Source organism: Sorex araneus, chromosome 5 (genome assembly GCF_027595985.1).
Source record: "Sorex araneus isolate mSorAra2 chromosome 5, mSorAra2.pri, whole genome shotgun sequence".
NCBI lineage: Eukaryota > Metazoa > Chordata > Mammalia > Eulipotyphla > Soricidae > Sorex > Sorex araneus.
Genome location: NC_073306.1, coordinates 2,030,250 through 2,048,542, shown reverse-complemented (window position 1 = coordinate 2,048,542; position 18,293 = coordinate 2,030,250). Strand labels below are relative to the sequence as shown.

General features: G+C 68.9%; 2 protein-coding genes across 2 annotated transcripts; one reads left to right on the top strand and one right to left on the bottom strand.

Moving 5' to 3' along the window:
• Window positions 1-3,138: 3,138 nt before the first annotated feature.
• Window positions 3,139-11,494, top strand: KLHL21 (kelch like family member 21). Its single transcript, XM_004607054.2, has 4 exons — window positions 3,139-4,245; window positions 5,778-6,183; window positions 9,415-9,487; window positions 10,066-11,494. The coding sequence occupies exons 1-4, from the start codon at window positions 3,225-3,227 to the stop codon at window positions 10,357-10,359; spliced, it is 1,794 nt and encodes a 597-aa protein (XP_004607111.2). The 5' UTR covers window positions 3,139-3,224; the 3' UTR covers window positions 10,360-11,494.
• Window positions 11,495-11,979: 485 nt separating this feature from the next.
• ZBTB48 (zinc finger and BTB domain containing 48) lies at window positions 11,980-18,110 on the bottom strand. Its single transcript, XM_055137571.1, has 11 exons — window positions 18,012-18,110; window positions 16,768-17,493; window positions 16,153-16,349; window positions 14,148-14,259; window positions 13,794-13,886; window positions 13,626-13,712; window positions 13,392-13,546; window positions 12,856-12,992; window positions 12,610-12,774; window positions 12,361-12,449; window positions 11,980-12,269 (listed from the first exon to the last, which is right to left on the bottom strand). The coding sequence occupies exons 2-11, from the start codon at window positions 17,449-17,451 to the stop codon at window positions 12,012-12,014; spliced, it is 1,977 nt and encodes a 658-aa protein (XP_054993546.1). The 5' UTR covers window positions 17,452-17,493; window positions 18,012-18,110; the 3' UTR covers window positions 11,980-12,011.
• Window positions 18,111-18,293: the final 183 nt, after the last annotated feature.

Below are 18,293 nucleotides of genomic sequence, written 5' to 3'. Positions count from 1 at the left end.
CTCAAATCAAGATTAAGTATATTGAAGTGACTACTAGCCTTAGTCATCCTGCGATCGTAAAGCACTTTAGGAAAGGGCCACTTTTGTGACTTAAAAAAAATTTTTTTTCTTAGGGGCTGGAGCGATAGCACAGTGGATAGGGCGTTTGCCTTGCACCTAGCCGACCCGGGTTCGATTCCCAGCATCCCACATGGTCCCCCAGCACTGCCAGGAGTAATTCCTGAGTGCTGATCCCTGTAACCCCTGTGCATCACTGGGTATGACCCCCCAAAAAAAGCCAAAACAATTTTTTTTTCTTGGGTCACACCCGGTGGTGCTCAGTGGTTACTTACGTCAGGGCTCGGGGGACCGTATGGGATGCCCGGGATAGAACCCGGGGATAGAACCCGGGTGATTTTAGATGAGGTGAACCTGGGACCGGGGCCGTAATCGTCCAGCAGGTACTGCGTTTGCTTTGCACATGGGGACCAGATTTAATCCCTGGCACCCCTTGTGGTCTCCCAAACTCTCCAGGAGTGAACCCCGAGCACAGCGCCGGGAGTACTGAGCACTGCTAGGTGTGGCCCACAAATCAATCTCTGAAAAATGTAAGAAGTAGAAGAGGTGAGCCTGGAAGATCGCCCTGGCAGAGGCTGCCTGAAAGGACAGACCCCTGGCAAGGCTTCTGGCCGCTTGGCCACAGTTAACACCTTCCTGCCTGAACACCAGCTCCCGCCCTGAGGTGTGCGAGCAGTCCCCGAGCCCGGGGCCTCCCACTGACACAGTGAGCGGACACGGGTCCCGTGGCCCCTGGAGGGTGGATGAGTTCCACTGAGTCTGAAGTCCGGACACTGAATGGAAAAGAAAACGCCCGCTGGGTCGGGTCGGGAAGGCATCCCGAACTCAGAGCGCCTGACAGGCCTGAATTGGCTCTTTCTGACCACATTCCTTTACCAACTCCGGTGTGGACACGTGGTCTTCAGCACTGCCCTGTCGGGTCCGGGAGCTGGAGCTGCCAAAGGAACCTTCTCCGCAGAACCGGACCCTCCATTTTATTCGGATCATGCTTTTGTTTTCTTGTTTGGGGCCACACCCGGCAGTGCCCCGGGCTTACTCCTGGCTCCGCGCTCAGGCAGGCGCTCTGCTCAGGGGACTCGGGGGGTGGCAAACCCAGAAGGGTCACACGCAAGGCAAGCACCCTGGCCCCTGTCCGATCCCTCTGCGCCCCGGGTTGTGCATTGTTCAATGCACCGGTTTTGTAGGTTTAGTATGGAATGCAGGAAACACGGGCCAGCAGACAAAGCCAGCCTAACCACCTCGGGGGGAAAAAAAATGCCAACCTCATGCTTTTTTTCTGACACAAAAACACATCTAACAAATTGGGTCATACTACAGATAATCCAATTTTTTGCTTGCCACCGTAGGAGGACCCCTTCTGTTCTAGTAAACATTCTTCAGGCCGAAACTCCCGGTTTTTTCAAATAAAGCCTCATCGTTGTTAAGATAACTCAAAACTGGACTCTGGGGCCCGAGTGACAGGAGGGCAGGGGAGGTGCCTGCCTTGCATGCTGCCGCCGACGAGCGCTCCGTCCGCAGACCTCATGGGGCCCCTGAGCCTGCGAGGAGTGACCCCCGAGCACTGCTGCGTAGAGCCAAACAACAAAACTGGATTCCAAGTCTCACCACCACGTTGGCGTTTGAGTGACGCCGGCTGGGCGCTCAGCGGTCCCTGGAGGCTGGAGCAGAGCAGGGGACGGTGCCCTGGCCTGCGTGCGCCCCTTGAGCTACTCCCGGCCGGGACTCTGCGGCACTGAGAAACACGGGTGACTTAAAGAACTGTTCCTGCAAGGTGGCCGAAGGTTCCAGTGAGACCTTTCCCTACCCACATTCCACTTCCGGGCTGCTCAGGCCTTCCTGTCACTCAGCCTGTGCAAGGAAGCTATTGGCCCGGCTCCTGGGCCCAGGAATGCCGCCTCTGCCCTCGGCAGCTGCGCGAACAGTCCATCTATGGGCAACAGGCGGCTGCCCGGCACCTGCGCGTCCTCCTCCTTCTCCTCCTCCTCCTCGCGGGCTCCCTGCTGCAGGCCGGCTGCTGGACCGCGGGGTCTCGGGGAGGGACCCCCTGCAGCTCATTCCTGTGCAGAGCACGCTCCCCGGCAGCGCCGCCCCTCCAGTGCCCCGGGGACACACCACGTGCGTGCCAGGGTGCCAGGCAGGCATGCCCGTCACCCCGGCCGGGCCCCGCTGCCCAGGTTTCATCTGCAAAAGCCAAGCGCACTGGAGGTGCGGGGAGAAGGGCCTGGCCCGAAACCGCACAGTAATAAAGCCAACACGGGGAGACCAGCTTCCGGCGGGGTTTGACAGGGCCGCTGACATCACCGCTGGGCCTCGCTGCCTCCCTCCCCGCCAGGGCCTTGAAGGGCCATCTGGCCTGGCGCTGCAGGGGTCGGGCCTGACCTTGAGCCCGAGGCGCGTCCCCAGAGTGCCTCTCACGGAATAGGGACGAGGCTCTACCTCCAAATGCTTTTTTTTTTTTTTTTGCGTGGGGGTTGGGAGTGGGGCGAGCCCAGCTGAACCCTGCCTCCTGGCGGGGCCGGGGTACCCTCCCGGCGGGGGGGGCGGGCCGGGGACCGAACCTTGTGCAAGGCGCGCGCCCCGGCCGGTCTGCGATGGCCCGGGCCCCCTGCTAGGGTTCCTTCCCAAGTGCCGGGGGCCCTGCTCTCGGCCCTTCGCGTTTCCCCGGCCCGGGCGAGGAGGCGGAGAAGCCCCCCCGGGACGGGCGGGTGGAGGGGGGACCCGCGCCGTCGGTGAATCAGCCGCGACGCAGCGCCGCGCCCGGAGCGCTGAGTCAAGTTCACGCGCGCCCGAGTCTGGGGCCCAGGCCGGGGGGCGGGGACAGGACGCACCCGCCGAGCCCCGCGGCGTCCGAGCCCGTCCCGGGAGACCCCAGGGCGTCAGCGCCGAGCCCCCCGGGCCGGGCCCCTCGCCGCGCCGGGCGCCGGGCGGGGGACGCGGGCGCGGGGCCCGGGCGGCCCCGGAAGGGCGGGCGGTGACTCAGCCGCGGGGGCGGGCGCGCCGGGCCCGCGCGGGTTAAGTGGGCGGCGCCGCGGGGCCCGTCCCCCCGCCGCGCCCGCCCCCCGGAGGCCGCGGCGCGGCGCGGCCGTATTTAGCGCGGCGGGGCCGGGCGCGCCGCGTCTGTCCCGCCGGCCCCGGCCGCGGCGTCCCCGCCCCGCTCGCCCGGCGCCATGGAGCGGCCGGCGCCCCTGGCCGTGCTGCCCTTCTCGGACCCCGCGCACGCGCTGAGCCTGCTGCGCGGCCTGAGCCAGCTGCGCGCCGAGCGCAAGTTCCTCGACGTGACGCTGGAGGCGGCGGGCGGGCGCGACTTCCCCGCGCACCGCGCCGTGCTGGCGGCCGCCAGCCCCTACTTCCGCGCCATGTTCGCGGGGCAGCTGCGCGAGAGCCGCGCCGAGCGGGTGCGCCTGCACGGGGTGCCGCCCGACATGCTGCAGCTGCTGCTCGACTTCAGCTACACGGGCCGCGTGGCCGTGAGCGGCGACAACGCCGAGCCGCTGCTGCGCGCCGCCGACCTGCTGCAGTTCCCGGCCGTGAAGGAGGCGTGCGGCGCCTTCCTGCAGCAGCAGCTCGACCTGGCCAACTGCCTGGACATGCAGGACTTCGCCGAGGCCTTCAGCTGCGCGGGGCTGGCGAGCGCGGCGCAGCGCTTCATCCTGCGCCACGTGGGCGAGCTGGGCGCCGAGCAGCTGGAGCGCCTGCCGCTGGCGCGCCTGCTGCGCTACCTGCGCGACGACGGGCTGTGCGTGCCCAAGGAGGAGGCCGCCTACCAGCTGGCGCTGCGCTGGGTGCGCGCCGACCCGCCGCGCCGCGCCGCGCACTGGCCGCAGCTGCTGGAGGCCGTGCGCCTGCCCTTCGTGCGCCGCTTCTACCTGCTGGCGCACGTCGAGGCCGAGCCGCTCGTGGCGCGCTGCCCGCCCTGCCTGCGCCTGCTGCGCGAGGCGCGCGACTTCCAGGCGGCGCGCTACGACCGCCACGACCGCGGCCCGTGCCCCCGCATGCGCCCGCGGCCCTCCACCGGCCTGGCCGAGATCCTGGTGCTGGTGGGCGGCTGCGACCAGGACTGCGACGAGCTGGTCACCGTCGACTGCTACAACCCGCAGACGGGCCAGTGGCGCTACCTGGCCGAGTTCCCCGACCACCTGGGCGGCGGGTACAGCATCGCGGCGCTGGGCAACGACATCTACGTGACGGGTGAGTGCGGCGGGCGGGCGGGGGGCCCTCTGGGCCGGGCCGCGCCGAACCTGCCCGGGCACCGGCGCCCAGCGGGGGCGGGCGGGTGGCGGCGCCAGCCCAGGGACAGTCACACAATGGGCACTTTTCATCCCGGAGGAATCCAGGGGCCGCCCCGGAGGTGGCCGCCCCGTGAGCCATCAGCCCACTCTCCTTTTTGCCATCCTCCGCCGGTGACAGGCTGCTGGGGGGGGGGTCACATGGCTGCGGGTCTGCTGCCCCTGGCGGTATTGTAAACAGAGTCACATGCTGAGGTTTTCTTCCCGGCTTGGCCCCAGCCCCCAAACACTGCCGAGTCACGCAGGGCGGGCCCCACACCCGGCTTCTCCCACATTTTTGATTGCACAGAGATCCCCCTTGGGGGCTGGCGGCCGCCGCCTTGCGCGGGCGCCGGGGCGGGCGCTGCGGCTATATAAGGAGAGAACTGCACGAGCAGCTCCTGGCCCTGGCGGGCTCTTATCTGCAGGGGTGCCCCCGGCGCCCTCTCTCGGGCCGGTTCCGGAGATGCTCTGGGCTCCCCGGGGGCTCCTGGGAGCTGGCCAGGGCCTGGCTGGGCCCCGGGGGCCCGCAGTCAGAGCTGAACACCCCAGACTGGGGTCTCGGCAGCTGAGCTCCGCGGGTGGACAGGTGCTTTCGGGGAGGACAGGCGGCCCCAGGGCTTTGCCGCGACTCGGAGACGAGAGCGTGTCCAGTCTGCTCTGGCCTGTGGCGCCAGCCCCGGGGCTGGGAATGCGGCCCCGGATCCTTGGGGTTCCGACGCCCTGGCTAAGCCTGGCGCCGTTTACACTCACAGCTCTCAGCCGCGGCCCCCCCCCTCTCGCCCCTCCCCCGGAGGGCCAGGAGGGGTGGTCCCCTCCCCCACCCCTCCCCGCGGGTTCTCGGTTTCTAAACCAGGCTGGAAGGTGAGCGGCGGCTAGTGGCCAAGGCAAAGTGCTGACCACAGGCCCGGCCAGAGGCTGAGCGAGTGTGGCTCCCTGCGGCCCTTCTTGGTGTGACGTCTTCAGGGAGGTGACCGAGTGTCCCTCGTCCGGGGCCAGCTGGCATCTTTCCGAACTGAGCTGAGGCGGCCGGCGGCCGGTGGCTGGATCCCAGAGCAGACCCCTGGTGGCGCGGCCTGGCCCATGTCCCTCTCCCTACAGGCTCTCTTTGGCAGGGGGCCGCGCGCATGCGCGCGCGCGCGCGTGTGTGTGTGTGTGTGTGTGTGTGTGTGTGTGTGTGTGTGTCCGTCCTTGTTCTTTGACGTTGGCTGGGACCTGCTGTCCTCATGGACACTGGTCAGCGTGTGCAGGGTCCTTGCTCCAGGTTGCTGTTTGCCTAGATCTGGCCCCAGGGCCTTAGCTCCGCCGCAGAGATGGGGTATTCCTCCTGTGGCCCGCAGCCCCCGTCCGGAAGCCCCCCCAGATGTTTCCTGAGAACCTGAAGCCAGTGACTTTCCGGGGGTGCGGGTGCGGGGCGCCGCGGGGGACGTGAGCGGACGCATTTCCTTCCCGCAGGCGGGTCCGACGGCTCCCGGCTCTATGACTGCACGTGGCGGTACAACTCGAGCGTGAACGAGTGGACGGAGGTGGCGCCCATGCTGAAGGCCCGCGAGTACCACAGCTCGGCCGTGCTGGACGGGCTGCTGTATGTGGTGGCCGCCGACAGCACCGAGCGCTACGACCACGCCACCGACTCGTGGGAGGCACTGCGGCCCATGGCCTGCCCGCTGGACAACTGCTCCACCACGGCCTGCCGCGGCCGCCTCTACGCCATCGGCTCGCTGGCCGGCAAGGAGGCCATGGTGATGCAGTGCTACGACCCCGACGCCGACCTCTGGTCCCTGGTGGACTGCGGCCCGCTGCCGCCCTGGTCCTTCGCCCCAAAGACGGTGACACTCAACGGACTCATGTACTTCATCAGGTGAGTCCCGGCGACACGCGGCCCTGGCCCCCGGCTGCACGGGAGAGGCGCCGGGGTCCGGAACGCACGGCCTTGGCGGGCCTGGGGGGCTTCCTGCACCCCCGTTTTTGCTCTTTGCGTCATACCCGGCGATGCTCGGGAATCACCCCTGGTGGTGCTCGGGGGACCCTATGGGATGCCGGGGACTGAACCCGGGTCGACCGCGTGCCAGGCAAACGCCCTCCCCGCTGTGCGATCTCTCCGGACCCCCATTTCTCTTGTTGTGTTTGCGCCACACCCAGCGGTGTTCAGGAGCCACTCCAGGCTCTGTGCTCGCTGGCAGTGGTGGGGGACCCTCCGGGGACCAAACCCAGCTCGCGTCGTGCAGGGTGAGCCCCCACCACTAGGCCATCGCTCTGGCCCACTCCCGCTCTCTTCCGGGAGGTCGAGCCCACAGTGGTGCTTGGAGCTGCTCTCATGCTGAGGGGGGCGTGGGTGTGCCCCAGTAGTTCCCAGGGGTGGGTGCTCAGTGTAGCCCAGACCTGGCAGGCAGGGCCGCTGCAGCCTGACTGTGCCGGGGCAGCACCTGAGGGTGGGGGGTTGGAGCACACCCAGCAGTGCTCGGGGATCACCACTCCTGGTGGTGCCTGGGATCGAGCCTGGGTGCGCCCGAGGGTTGGGCCGGCTGTTGGCAGCCCCGGGGCCTGCTGAGTGCTGGCCTGGCTCTCGCTTGCTTTGGGCGTGGGTTCGGTTTGGTTTCGTTCATTCGAAGGTGCCGGGCTGCCCTTCTCGGCGTCACTTAGGGGATCAAGCCTGGGGCTCAGCGTGGCCCCCGGCTGAGCCTGGACACGCGCTGGGAGGGGCCTGCCCACGCGGACCCCTGCCGGGTGGCGCTTCCTGTGGACAGACCTTGGCAAGAGGGCCCCTCCGTAGCACACCTGTGCCCTGGCCAGCTGGGGCGGGGTCAGCAGCCTTTCTGAATGAATCCAGGGCCGGTGGACAGGGCCTGTAGCACGCGCTGCCCGTCCGGGACGGAACCAGGACAACCGCCCGGCCCCCTGCACAGGCTCACTCTGTCCCTAGGCGGCTCCGTGACCTGGGTGGGTCTGCTTGGGCATCCGAGGAACTCGGAGTGCTCTGTACAGAGCCTGCATGTGTGTGCGTGCATGTCTGTATGCATGTATGTTACATGTATGCACGTGTGCATGCACACACATGCATGTGTCTACCTGCATTTCCTCCCGTGTGTGTGTGTGTTTTGGGTTTGGGGCCACACCTGACGGGTTACTCCTGACTCTACGCCCGGGAGTTAGTCCTGGCAGAACTTGGGGGCCCTGTGGGATGGTGGGGGTGGAACAAGCGCCGTCCCCCCTGGCCATCTGAGCCTGCCCGAGGCGGTCCAGGAGGGCACTGTGTTGGTTCTGCGGCTGAGTCTCTGCCCCACGCGCCCAGTGCTCGGTCCCGGGGCTGGGGGGGGCTGGAACAGAGGGACTCAGTCCCGAGGGTCTGTTCCTAGGCTTGCCGAACTGCCCAACCACGCACGCCCCGCCCCCAGGCGCTGGGTGTCTCCTGCAGGGCCCCCACCCCCTCCCGCTATAAATAGCACTGGGGGGGGCTGGAGCGATAGCACAGCGGGTAGGGCGTTTGCCTTGCACGCGCCCAACCCGGGTTCAAATCCCAGCATCCCATATGGTCCCCTGAGCACGGCCAGGGGTGGTTCCTGAGTGCAGAGCCAGGAGTAACCCCTGTGCATCGCCAGGTGTGACCCAAAAAGCAAAAAAAAAAAAAAAAAAAAATAGCACTCGGCTCCCGTGTCCCTCCTGCCCCTGCGAGAAGGCCCCTGGCCTGCTCCCTTGTCTCCGGCCGGGCTGCCCCCAGGACCACCTACTGGATCTGCCCTCCCCGCCCTCCCACGCGGCCGGGCAGAGGGGCAGGCAGCGTGGGCCTCCTCTGACAGGTGCTGTGGTGGTGCCTCTTCCTGGCTCTGGGCTCAGGAGCAGCCTCTCTGGGGGCTTGGGGGGGCTTGGGGGGGCCTGTGCAGTGTAGACTGGGTGGGCTGTGTACAAGGCAGCTTCCTCGCCCACCGTCTCCGGCCCTTTGGGGAGGGGTGGGTTGACACATCCGGCCGTGCCCAGGACTGCCTCCGGGCCCTTGGGTCAGGCGTCACTCCCCGGGGGCTCGGAGACCGTCTGGGATGCTGGGGTCGAACCTGTGTCAGCCACGTGCCAGGCAAGCACCTTGCCCACCGTACTGTCTCCAGCCCCCGCTTTTTAAGGTCTCTGGCTCGGGTTTGGTTTGAGTGCCCCTGGGGGGGTGTCAGCGTGAGAGCCCCAGGGGGTTCACTGCCCCCCTCAGCGGCCTGACCCTCTCACCGGGCCAGGCTCGCTTCTTGGGGGACAGGTTTTGGAGCGACAGGGTGGGGTTCTGTTTCCTGGCACATGGGTGTTTCGGTGAGCCCCCATTTCTGCAGGGACGGCGGGCGCTGTCTGGGACCCCGTTCCCTCTCTCTTCTCTGGCACTTTGCGGGGTGCTGGGGGCCATGGTTGAACTCAGGGCCCAGCCACGCTGCACCCCTGGCCCAGCTGCAGTTTTGGGGTGCTGTCCTCCTTTGCAGGTGAGGCCTGCGCCCGGAGGGAGGGTCACGCCCAGCGATGCTCAGGGGTTACTCCTGGCTCTGCACTCAGGAGTTACCCTGGCAGCGCTGGGGACCATACGGGATGCTGGGGATTGAACCCGGGTCAGCCGCGTGCAAGGCAGGTGCCCTCCTGCTGCACCTCGCTCCAGCCCCAACTGATGGCTTTTCTGCCAGTGACCAAGGACAAAGACGTGGGTGGGACAGGAAGTAGGGGCAGGGACCCCCGGGACAGGAGCACGTGCGCCTGGGAGGGGCAGTAGGGCAGGACACTGCCCAGCCAGCTACGGGAGGGGCCGGAGCGATAGCACAGTGGGGAGGGCGTTTGCCTTGCATGAGGCCAACCTGGGTTCGATTCCCAGCATCCCATAGGGTCCCCCGAGCATCGCCAGGAGTAACCCCTGTGCAACACCGAGTGTGACCCCAAAAAGCAAAAAAAAAAAAAAAAATCAACCAGCTACGGGGGGCCATAGGGGTCCTGGTCGGATTTCCAGGGCACGAGTGTGGCCCCTGCGTGGGGTTGAAGGACCCAGGGAGCGAGGCCTGGGGCTGGCGGCTGGCGGGGGGCATCAGGAGAGGGGCGCTGCCCGGTACCCACTCTGCCTATTCCCCACCCCCAGGGATGACTCAGCCGAGGTGGACGTGTACAGCCCTGCCAAGAACGAGTGGAGCACCATCCCAGCCATGAACCAGGTGAGCACTGGGCAGCCACGGCTGTCCAGGGACAGTCCTTGAGGGAGGGCCACAGACAGACCCGTGTGTCCCTGGGGCACCTAGTGTGGCGGCCACAGCCCAGGCTTTGTGAGCTTCTTTGTGAGCCACGTTACACTGAGCATGTTGGCAGGTGCAAAGGGCCTGGGGCAGGGATGTGGTCAGCCCAGCTCACAGATGGTCCTGGGGAATATAGGCTCGGTGAGCACCTACCTTGCTCCGAACAGGAGCCCCACCCCCGGACAGTGGCCCTCCCACGGCCCACCAGGAGTGATCCCTGAGGATCACAGCCAGTGTGGCTCCAAAACAAATCGAAGAACACCCCGACTTGAGTCAGGGCCTGTTCAACTCCCTGTCGCCTTACGGAGACCTGTGGTGCTTAGGGGGGCGCCCGGGGCTGCCCCTGGCCTGCCCAGCCTGACACCCCCGAAGAAACCTCGAGCTCAGGCCACAGCCCTGCCCCCAGGAAGCACTTCGGGCCGTCCCTCTGGGGCTGGCAGGGCTGACTCCGGGGGTGGGGGTCCCTGGCCGCCCGCTCACGCTCTGTCCCCGGCCCACAGGTGCACGTGGGGGGCAGCCTGGCCGTGCTCGGGGGGAAGCTGTACGTGTCGGGCGGCTACGACAACACCTTCGAGCTCTCGGACGTGGTGGAGGCCTACGACCCCGAGGCGCGGGCCTGGAGCGTGGTGGGCCGCCTCCCGGAGCCCACCTTCTGGCACGGCAGCGTCAGCATCTTCCGCCAGTTCATGCCCCAGACGCCGCTGGGCGGACGCGGCTTCGAGCTGGACAGCGGCCGCAGTGACCTGGACCCTGGCCGGCCAGGGCTGCCCCGAGACCCACGCGAGCTGCACTAGCCCCGGCCCGGCCCGGGGAGGGCCTTGAGCAGGCGACGGGCGCCCCGGGGGCACCGCGAGCCCCTTCTCGGTGCGCGAGGCTGGGGGCGGCCGTGGGCCGGCCGCGCCTGGCGTTCCTGTAGCGCCCTCCCTGGGCCGAGGAGGAGCTGGATCCTGTGCTGGCCGGGAGCCCTCCTCAGCTCCGCTGCGGCCGGAGGGGCCCGCCCGGCCCCCCCTGGCCTCTGAGCCAGGACACGGCCCTCGGGCCACAAGGACCCGCTGTGAGATTCTGGCCCGGAGACCGGCTGAGCCCCAGGGACCCGCTGTGGCCGGCTCCACCCGGGCACTCGGGGCTCCTGCTGGTGGAGACCCCGGGTGGAGGCCGCCCACGACCCCCCAGCTCCCGGAGGCCTGCATGTTCTCTGGGAGGTGCAGGCATTTCTGTGGTTCGGGGGGTCTTACTCCCCCAAAGTCGCCTTTGCCCGAGCGGTGAGGGCGTCTTCACCAGGCGGCAGGAAACGGGGCCGAGCTGACCCCGCCGGGAGTGAGCAGAGTTTGCGGCCAGGACATTTTGGTGCCACCTCGAGATTGGCACTTGGGAGCCGCGGAGCGCATAAACGAAGACGCTTGCATGCAGCTGGCCCGGGAAGGAGAATCTCGCCCTAGGCGCGGTCCTCGCCGTCGACGAGGCGGTTGTGGGGAATCCGAGCTGCCCATCCCCCAGGATGCCCAGCTGTGGGGTAGTTCTGTCCCCTGGGGTGGCGTATCTATATCCAGGCCCCCTGCCCTCAGCCGCCGCGGCCCTGCTTTCTTCCCAGCCGGCTGGGCCAGCTGCGGGGTGACCAGGAGGCTCCCCTGTGGGCAGAGGTTCCGTGGGTGTGGATGGGACTCGGCCGGTGACCAGCACCTGGGTCCGGGTGGGGGCTCCTCCCCGCGGGCCGGCTGGCCACAGTCCGAGGCAGGACAAGCCCCGGGACGTCCCGTGGGAAGTGGGCTCCAGGGCTGAGGCCGGACCCAGTAAGTTATGAAGCGACGGCGCGTATTTAAGTGGCCTCTAGTGGATTCTGTATTTATGTGCCGGCCCAGGGCGGCATCCGCGCCCTGCTCGAGGCCACGGGCACCTTAGACACTTTTTGAAATAAAGCAATTTCCTAGACACGGGGTCGGCTTGCCTGCCTTCCTGCACAGTCGGGGGCCCTCAGAGGAGACTCGGAACGACACAGCTGCCCTGGTTGGCTGCAGGGGGCTACTCCGGGCAGGGCGCTAGGGGGCATACGGGGGTCTTCTGTCATCTAACCCGGGAATGCTCAGGAGGCACCTGGCCAAGTGCACACGAGGGGGGTTGCCCCTTGGCCCGAGAGCCCCTGCAGCTGCCCTGGGGGGTGGCAGCAGCTGCTGCTCACGGCCCCCCCTGCTCCCCGTTTCCCAGGAGGGATGGAGCAGCTGTCCTGGGCCTGCCAGCCCAGGGGAAGCTGCCCAGGCCGTGCCCAAGCCCCCAGAGGGAGCCGGCCGTGGGCCCTGGGCGGCAGCGGTGAGTTTCCCCTTAGTCCGGGTCTGTGCAGAAAGGTGCCCACCAACGCGCCCGAGACGAGGCGGCAAGACCCCCTTGGGGGAGCCCGGGTCTGGGGGTGGGGGCACTGCTGAGCGGAAGCCACAGGTTTATTGGGGGCGGGCTACGTGTCACAGTCCTCGGGGATGGTGGCCGTGATGAGGAGCGGGGGCACGGGGACACCGGGCTCCGGGAGCTGGGCCAGGCCGCCCTGCGCCAGGGACTCCACGATGACCTCGGCCGAGCCCACATCCAGCTCCGCGGGCGGCTGCAGCGCCACCACCACCTTCTCGTCCTCGATGACCAGGTTCCGGAGCTTGCGCTGGCGCGGGTTGTAGTTCTCCACGCGGTCGTGGATCTCCATGTGCCTCCGCAGGTGCGCCTGGCGGGGGTGGGGGGGGCAGGGGTGAGGGGCTGCGGGGCCCGCGGGGGCCGCGGGGAGGGCGCCGGAGAACACGGGGCTGCAGGGGTACCTGGCGGGTGAACTTGTAGCCACACTCGGTGCACTCGAACTTCCTGACCCCTTTGTGCCGCCGGACGTGGACGCGCAGCTGCTCCACCGCTGGGGGGGAAGCGCCCGTGTGAGGCAGGGGGGCGGGGGTCCCGAGTCCAGGGCTGGCCACGCCACCAGGCTGTCCGGCCCCCGCGAGCCCCCCGGGAGCCCCCCGCAGCGGCCACGGCAGCAGCCCGGCGGTGCAGCCCGCACAGAGCAAGGGCCTCACCTTTGAAGGTCTTGCCGCAGATCTGGCAGAAGTGGGGGCGGCCCTCCTGGTGGCGGCTGGCCACGTGCCGCAGCAGCGGCCCCTTCTCGGTGAAGCGCTGCTCACAGAACTCGCAGCCGAACGGCCGCTCGCCCGTGTGGGTGCGGTTGTGCTTGTCCAGGCTGGCTGCGGGGCGGGGCGGGGCGGGCGCTCAGCCTGGGTCCCGGGGGACCCCTGGGAGGGGGGACACGGCGGGGCCTGGCTCACCTTGGGTGCGGAAGGTCTTGCCGCACAGGTGGCACTGGAAGGGCTTCTCGCCCGTGTGCGTGCGCAGGTGCATGTTGAGGTTGGCCTTCTGCGTGAACGCGTGGCTGCAGAACTCGCACACGTACGGCCTCTCGTTCCTGCCCGGCGGGGAGCGAGATGCGGGCAGGGGCGTCACCCGGCGAGGCGGCCGGGAGCACCCCAGGAAGCCCCCCCCCCCTCCCGAGTACCACGTCCGGGGCTGTGCCAGCCGCCTGTCGGGGCCAAGGACTGGACAGGGCGAAGATCACCGGGGGGTCCCGGGGAGCAAAGCTCGTCCCGAGGTGCGGGAGCCACGGTGCAGCGGGGAGGGCGCGTGCCCCGCGTGCAGCCAGCCCAGGTCAGGTCCCTGTGCCCCTGGGCATCCCGAGTCCCCCGAGTGCTCTCCAAGCACAGAGCCAGGAGTCAGCCCTGAGCACCACCGGGCACGGCCCCGAAACAAAACCCAAAGTCCTCCCGGGAGACCCGAGCTGGCGCCAGCCCCGCCGCCCGCCGGCCACCTGTGCTTGGCCTTGATGTGCATCTGCAGGCCGTTGCGGCTCGAGGCCCGGTGCCCGCACTCCTCACACACGAACAGCTTCTCCCCGCGGTGCTTGAAGGCCTCGTGCAGCTGCAGCTCCGTGCGCGACAGGAAGCACTTGGCACAGGCGGGACACTGCGGCACAGCGGGCCGTGAGCGCGGGGCGGGGGGCGGGGAGGGCCCGGGACCCCTACCCTGGGCGGCCGGCGCTTACGGCGTGGGGCTTGGGCGCGCCGTGCAGCTTGATCATGTGGCTCTGCAGGTCCTTCTTCTGCATGAACTGCTGGGAGCAGGAGGAGCACTGCAGGACAGAGCCCGCCCGTCAGCCCCGGCCCCGCCCCGCCCCGCCCAGCCCCACGCCGGACAGCAGGCCCGGCCCGACCTTGTAGGGCATCTCGCCCGTGTGTGACACCATGTGCAGCCGCAACTCCATCCGGCGGCGGAAGGACTCCTGGCACACGGAGCAGGAGAAGACCTGGGGGGACACAGGGTGTGGGGGTGGGGGTGGGGGCGCCTCCAGCCAGTTCCTGGCTTCCCCACCAGCCCCAAGGCACCGGCCCGGGGGCGGCGGGAGGAACCCCCCGCCCGACCAGGCCCGCTCCGGCTGCCCGGCAGGAGGGGGTCCCACCGGGGCCCGCCCCTCCGCGCTGGGGCCCGAGTCCCCACCGGCCATGGCGTGAGCGGACTCTCGGACCCACCCCGGGACGGGCCTGGCCCACAGCGGTTCCCCCCGTACCTGTTCCGAGCGGTTCACGCAGTTCCGGGCCTCGTGTTCCAGGAGGTTCTCCTTCCGGAAGTAGCACTTGCCGCACTTGGGGCACTCGAAGGGCTTCTCCCCGGTGTGTTTCCTGCGGAGCCACAGGCAGTCTGGGGGCTGCAGAGAACCCGCTGCCCCCCACTCACTGCCCCCCATCCCGAGGGACGCAACACTGCCCAGGCCAGGAAGGTGGGGCGCGCGCGCACACACACACACACACACACACACACACACACGCACACACACAGAGCCCGGCCTCCTGCAGGACCCCGTGAGAGCCAGGGCAGCACACAGGGCCAAGGGCCGGGGCAACGGCACAGCGGGGCGGGCGCCTGCTTTACACACGGCCAGCCTGGGTCCCCGCACCCCAAAGGGTCCCCGAGTCTGGCGGGCGTGATCCCTGAGCACGGGGCCAGGAGGAGGGCCTGAGCACCGCCAGGTGTGGCCCCAAGAGCAAAACAGTAAGACAGTAGAGAGACACACTCTAGAGGCACGTGTGGCTTTATCTTACGCGGGGGCGGGCACACCAGCACCCGGCGGGACTCGAGGACTCTGTGGGGTGCCAGGGTGGGCCCTATGAGAGCCAAGTGCCCCCACGCCAGACAGGGCACCTGCCTCCGACAAGCTGACCCAGGTTCCACCGCGGCCCCTAATGTGCTCCCCGGGCACTAAGTGTGGCCCCTAAGCCACAAACTAAACGAGTGCACCAGGCCCCACCTGCCGGACCACACGCTCCCCTGCACCCCGAGGACGCAGGGCCCCTGCCCCGCTTGCCCCGCTCCAGGCCTCCCCCCGCCACACGGCCACCAGCTGCCCCGTGTCGGCCTGCACAGCCCAGGGCCCCGGCCAGCACCGCTCTGCCCATTGCCGCATCTCCGTGGAACCGCAGCCAGCTGGCAGGCAGCTCACGGCAAACAGACCCGGCGGCCCGACGGCGGCTCTTACCCACAGTGCAGCCTCGGCCGCTGCAGCAAGCACCCACCCCCCGGCCCAGGCGGCCACACACAGGCCCCGTCGGCCGGTGACCCGCGGCCAGGGCAGCCTGGAGCAGCGGTGCCCCGAGACGAGCATGCCCGGCGCGTCCAGGCCTGCCCCCCTCGGGGGCCAACACGCCGGACCCCAGCCCCTGGTCTCAGGAACCGTCTGTGTCTGCCGTCCCCCGCACGGGAGGCCCGAGCCTCAGCCCCGCCACCTTACAGGCAAGTGCCCGCAGCGGCCGGGAGACGCCGCCGGGAGACGCCGGGCCCGGCTGCAGCTCAGGCTCTGCAGGGGGCGGGTCCACGCCAGCACCGCCTGGTCTCCGGCTCACCCCAGAGAGTGGCTCTCTCGGCCGCTGAGCTAGGAGCAGCCCCAGGACAGCGACACGGAGGCTTCCGGGGCATCTGCTGCTTGGCCCAAACACTGGCCTCCGTGGGGCCAGACACAGCAGGGCGGGCGAGGAGCGCGCCTGGCGCACAGCTGACCCGGGTTCCATCCCTGGCACCCGATTTGGCTGCCAAGCTAACAGGAGTGATCCCTGGGCACCAGTGGGTGCCCCTCCAGCAGAAGGAAAGGCTGCACCTTGCAACTCTGAACAAACGATTTTTTCCCTTCTGAAGGGGCACACGTGGGTGTGCAGGGCTGAGGCCAAGCCCCCGCCCAGGGGCCATGCAACCGCACCCCTCCCAGCCACTGAGAGCAGCCGAGCAGCCGAGCCGCCACGCTCCGCCCTCCGCCTGCCCCTCCCACAAACACGGGTGGCACCAACCAAAAGTCGGCTCGGACCCTGCACCCAAGGCACCGCTCAGGGTTTAGGAAGTGCCAACGTCACGGCTGGCCCCACACGGGCCCCCGGGCCTCACGCCACCCACAGGCACAGAAGGCGGCAGAGGCCAAGGTCCCCGGGGGTGGAGCCGGCCAGCCTGACCGTGTCAGACCCACTCGCGCCAGCAGGTCCCGGCCACCCGCCGCCCCTGTGGGGACACAGCGAACAGGGCAGGGTTACCTGTTGTGGACCTTCAGGTAGTACTTGCTGAGGAACTTTTTATGGCACGTGGGGCACTCGACCGGCACGGCCGCGCCTCTGCCGCTGTCCCCGGGCTGGCAGAAGGCGTCTGCCTTCCTCCGGGCGGGCACCATCTCGGGCTCCGTCTCGGACACATAGTCCCCATCGTCGTCCTCCACCTGGACCACCACTTCCCACTAAGGCACAAGAGTCGGGGCAGGGGAAGCGCGAGGCCACCCGGTCACTGGCAGGCGGAGGACGTGCATTTCCCCAGCCCGTCCATCGGGGATCACGGCCCGGGTTTGACTGAAGGGGGCAAGTCTGGCCGGCTTCCATGCCCCAGGGGAACACCCACTTGCAGGGGGCTGAGCCGCAGGAAGGCTGGCCTAAGGCCCCAAATACTGCGGAAACCCCCTTCCAAGCCCACCGGCAGGGTTCTACCGAGGGCTGGAGCATCTCAGCAGTCCAGTGACCCTGCGGCAGGCAGGTTCCATCCCTGGCAGCCCACATGGTCCCCCGAGCGCAGAGCCAGGAGCAAGCCCTGAGCACTGCGGGGCGTGGCCCCAAACCAACCAACCCCAGGACCACCTAGCCAGCGGCACCCTGGCCCGTCACCTCGTTGCTCCCCCCCTGCAGCTGGGCATCTTCTGCCCCGAAGGGCCTCGGGGCCACTTTGCAATCCTCGGGCTCCTTGTCGCCATCGGGGGGACACAGCTTCAGGGCCTGCTTGAGCTTCCCGCGGAGGAAGGGGGGGTTCTCGCTCTGCACGGAGACGCCAGGCGGAGCCCGACCGCCACCCAGCTCCTGCTCCTTGGGGACGTGACCCAGAGTCCTGGCCACTTCCTCCTCCTCCAGGCCTGCCGGCTCCTGGAGGTGGCCGTGCCCGCCACCACGGGGCACAGGTCTGCCCAGCCCGCTCTGGCCGCCCGCTGCCTGGCCCGCGGGCGCGTGGGGCTTGAAGCTCTGACACAGTTCCACGACCTCGGGCACACGCAGCTCCCGGGCCGCCAGCAGCACCTGGTCCCGGTTCCCGGAGGTGAGGGCCAGGTGGCCCGTGTAGAAAAAGTCCAACAGGAGGCCGAAGATCTCGGCGAAGACGGCCGGGAGCACAACGCTGCCCCCCGCGCCCTCCCCGGACAGGCTCTGGAAGAAGTGGCTGCAGCAGGCAAGCACGCTCCAGTGGGCCTTGAACACCAGGCCCCCCACGTCCAGGGTGGCGTCGCAGTACTGGCCCTTCTCCCGCTGTTTGTTGAGCTCCTGCAGGACCCTCACGCTGTGCTGCACGAAGGAGCCGTCCATGGTCCCGGGGGGCGGCAGGCGAGGAGGCAGCAGCGGCAAGTCCTGCAAGGAGAGCAGAGGGAAAAGGTGCGTCCTTTGCACCGTCACACCGGGCTGGACAAGGGCTCGGGTCAAGGTTGGAGCGTGCACCAGGCGGCGGCCAGCATGGGGTGCAAGGCCCCTGGAGGAGGGGGCGGGAGGCGCAACCCCTCCCCCCCCCCGAAGATTTGGCGAGGGGCACGGGGAGCACGCAGGGCGCAAGCGCAGGCGGATTGGCAGGGAGCAACGGGGCCAGCGGGGCAGGGCAGGGCAGGCTGCATGGACGGCCAGCATGGGAGAGGACGGCGAAGGGACGCAGGGCTGGGAACCCGAGCACGGGAGGAGGGGCGAGCATGCACTGAGCGGGCCGGCGCGCCCCGGCCCGGCGGCCGACAGGTGAGCGAAGGGGCGGCGGGCACGCCGCTGTCAGCCGCCGCAGCACTCGCCGCTCCCCCTCCCCTCCCCTGCCCGCGCCCCCCGCGCCGCTCCTGCCCGCGGCGGCCCCGCGAACCCCGGGCCGCGCCCCCGGCACCTCCCCCCACCTAACTGCCCGGGCCGGACGCGCCCGCCGTCCGCGGCCAAGACGCCTTCGCGGCCGCCGCCGGACGTGACGTCAGGGCGCCCGGCGGGGCGGGGCGCCGCCGAGGCCGGAGGCTTCTGGGGCGGGGCCACAGAGACAATGGCCAATAGCGTGTAGGATCCAGTGGGTGGGCGTGGCCATTCCTCGCGCCGCGGGCCCGCCCTCTTTGGTTGCCTAGCGACGCCAAAGTGGACGCCGCATCTCCGCCGCGCTCGGCTCTGCGCCCTAGCCAGGAGGCTAGCGG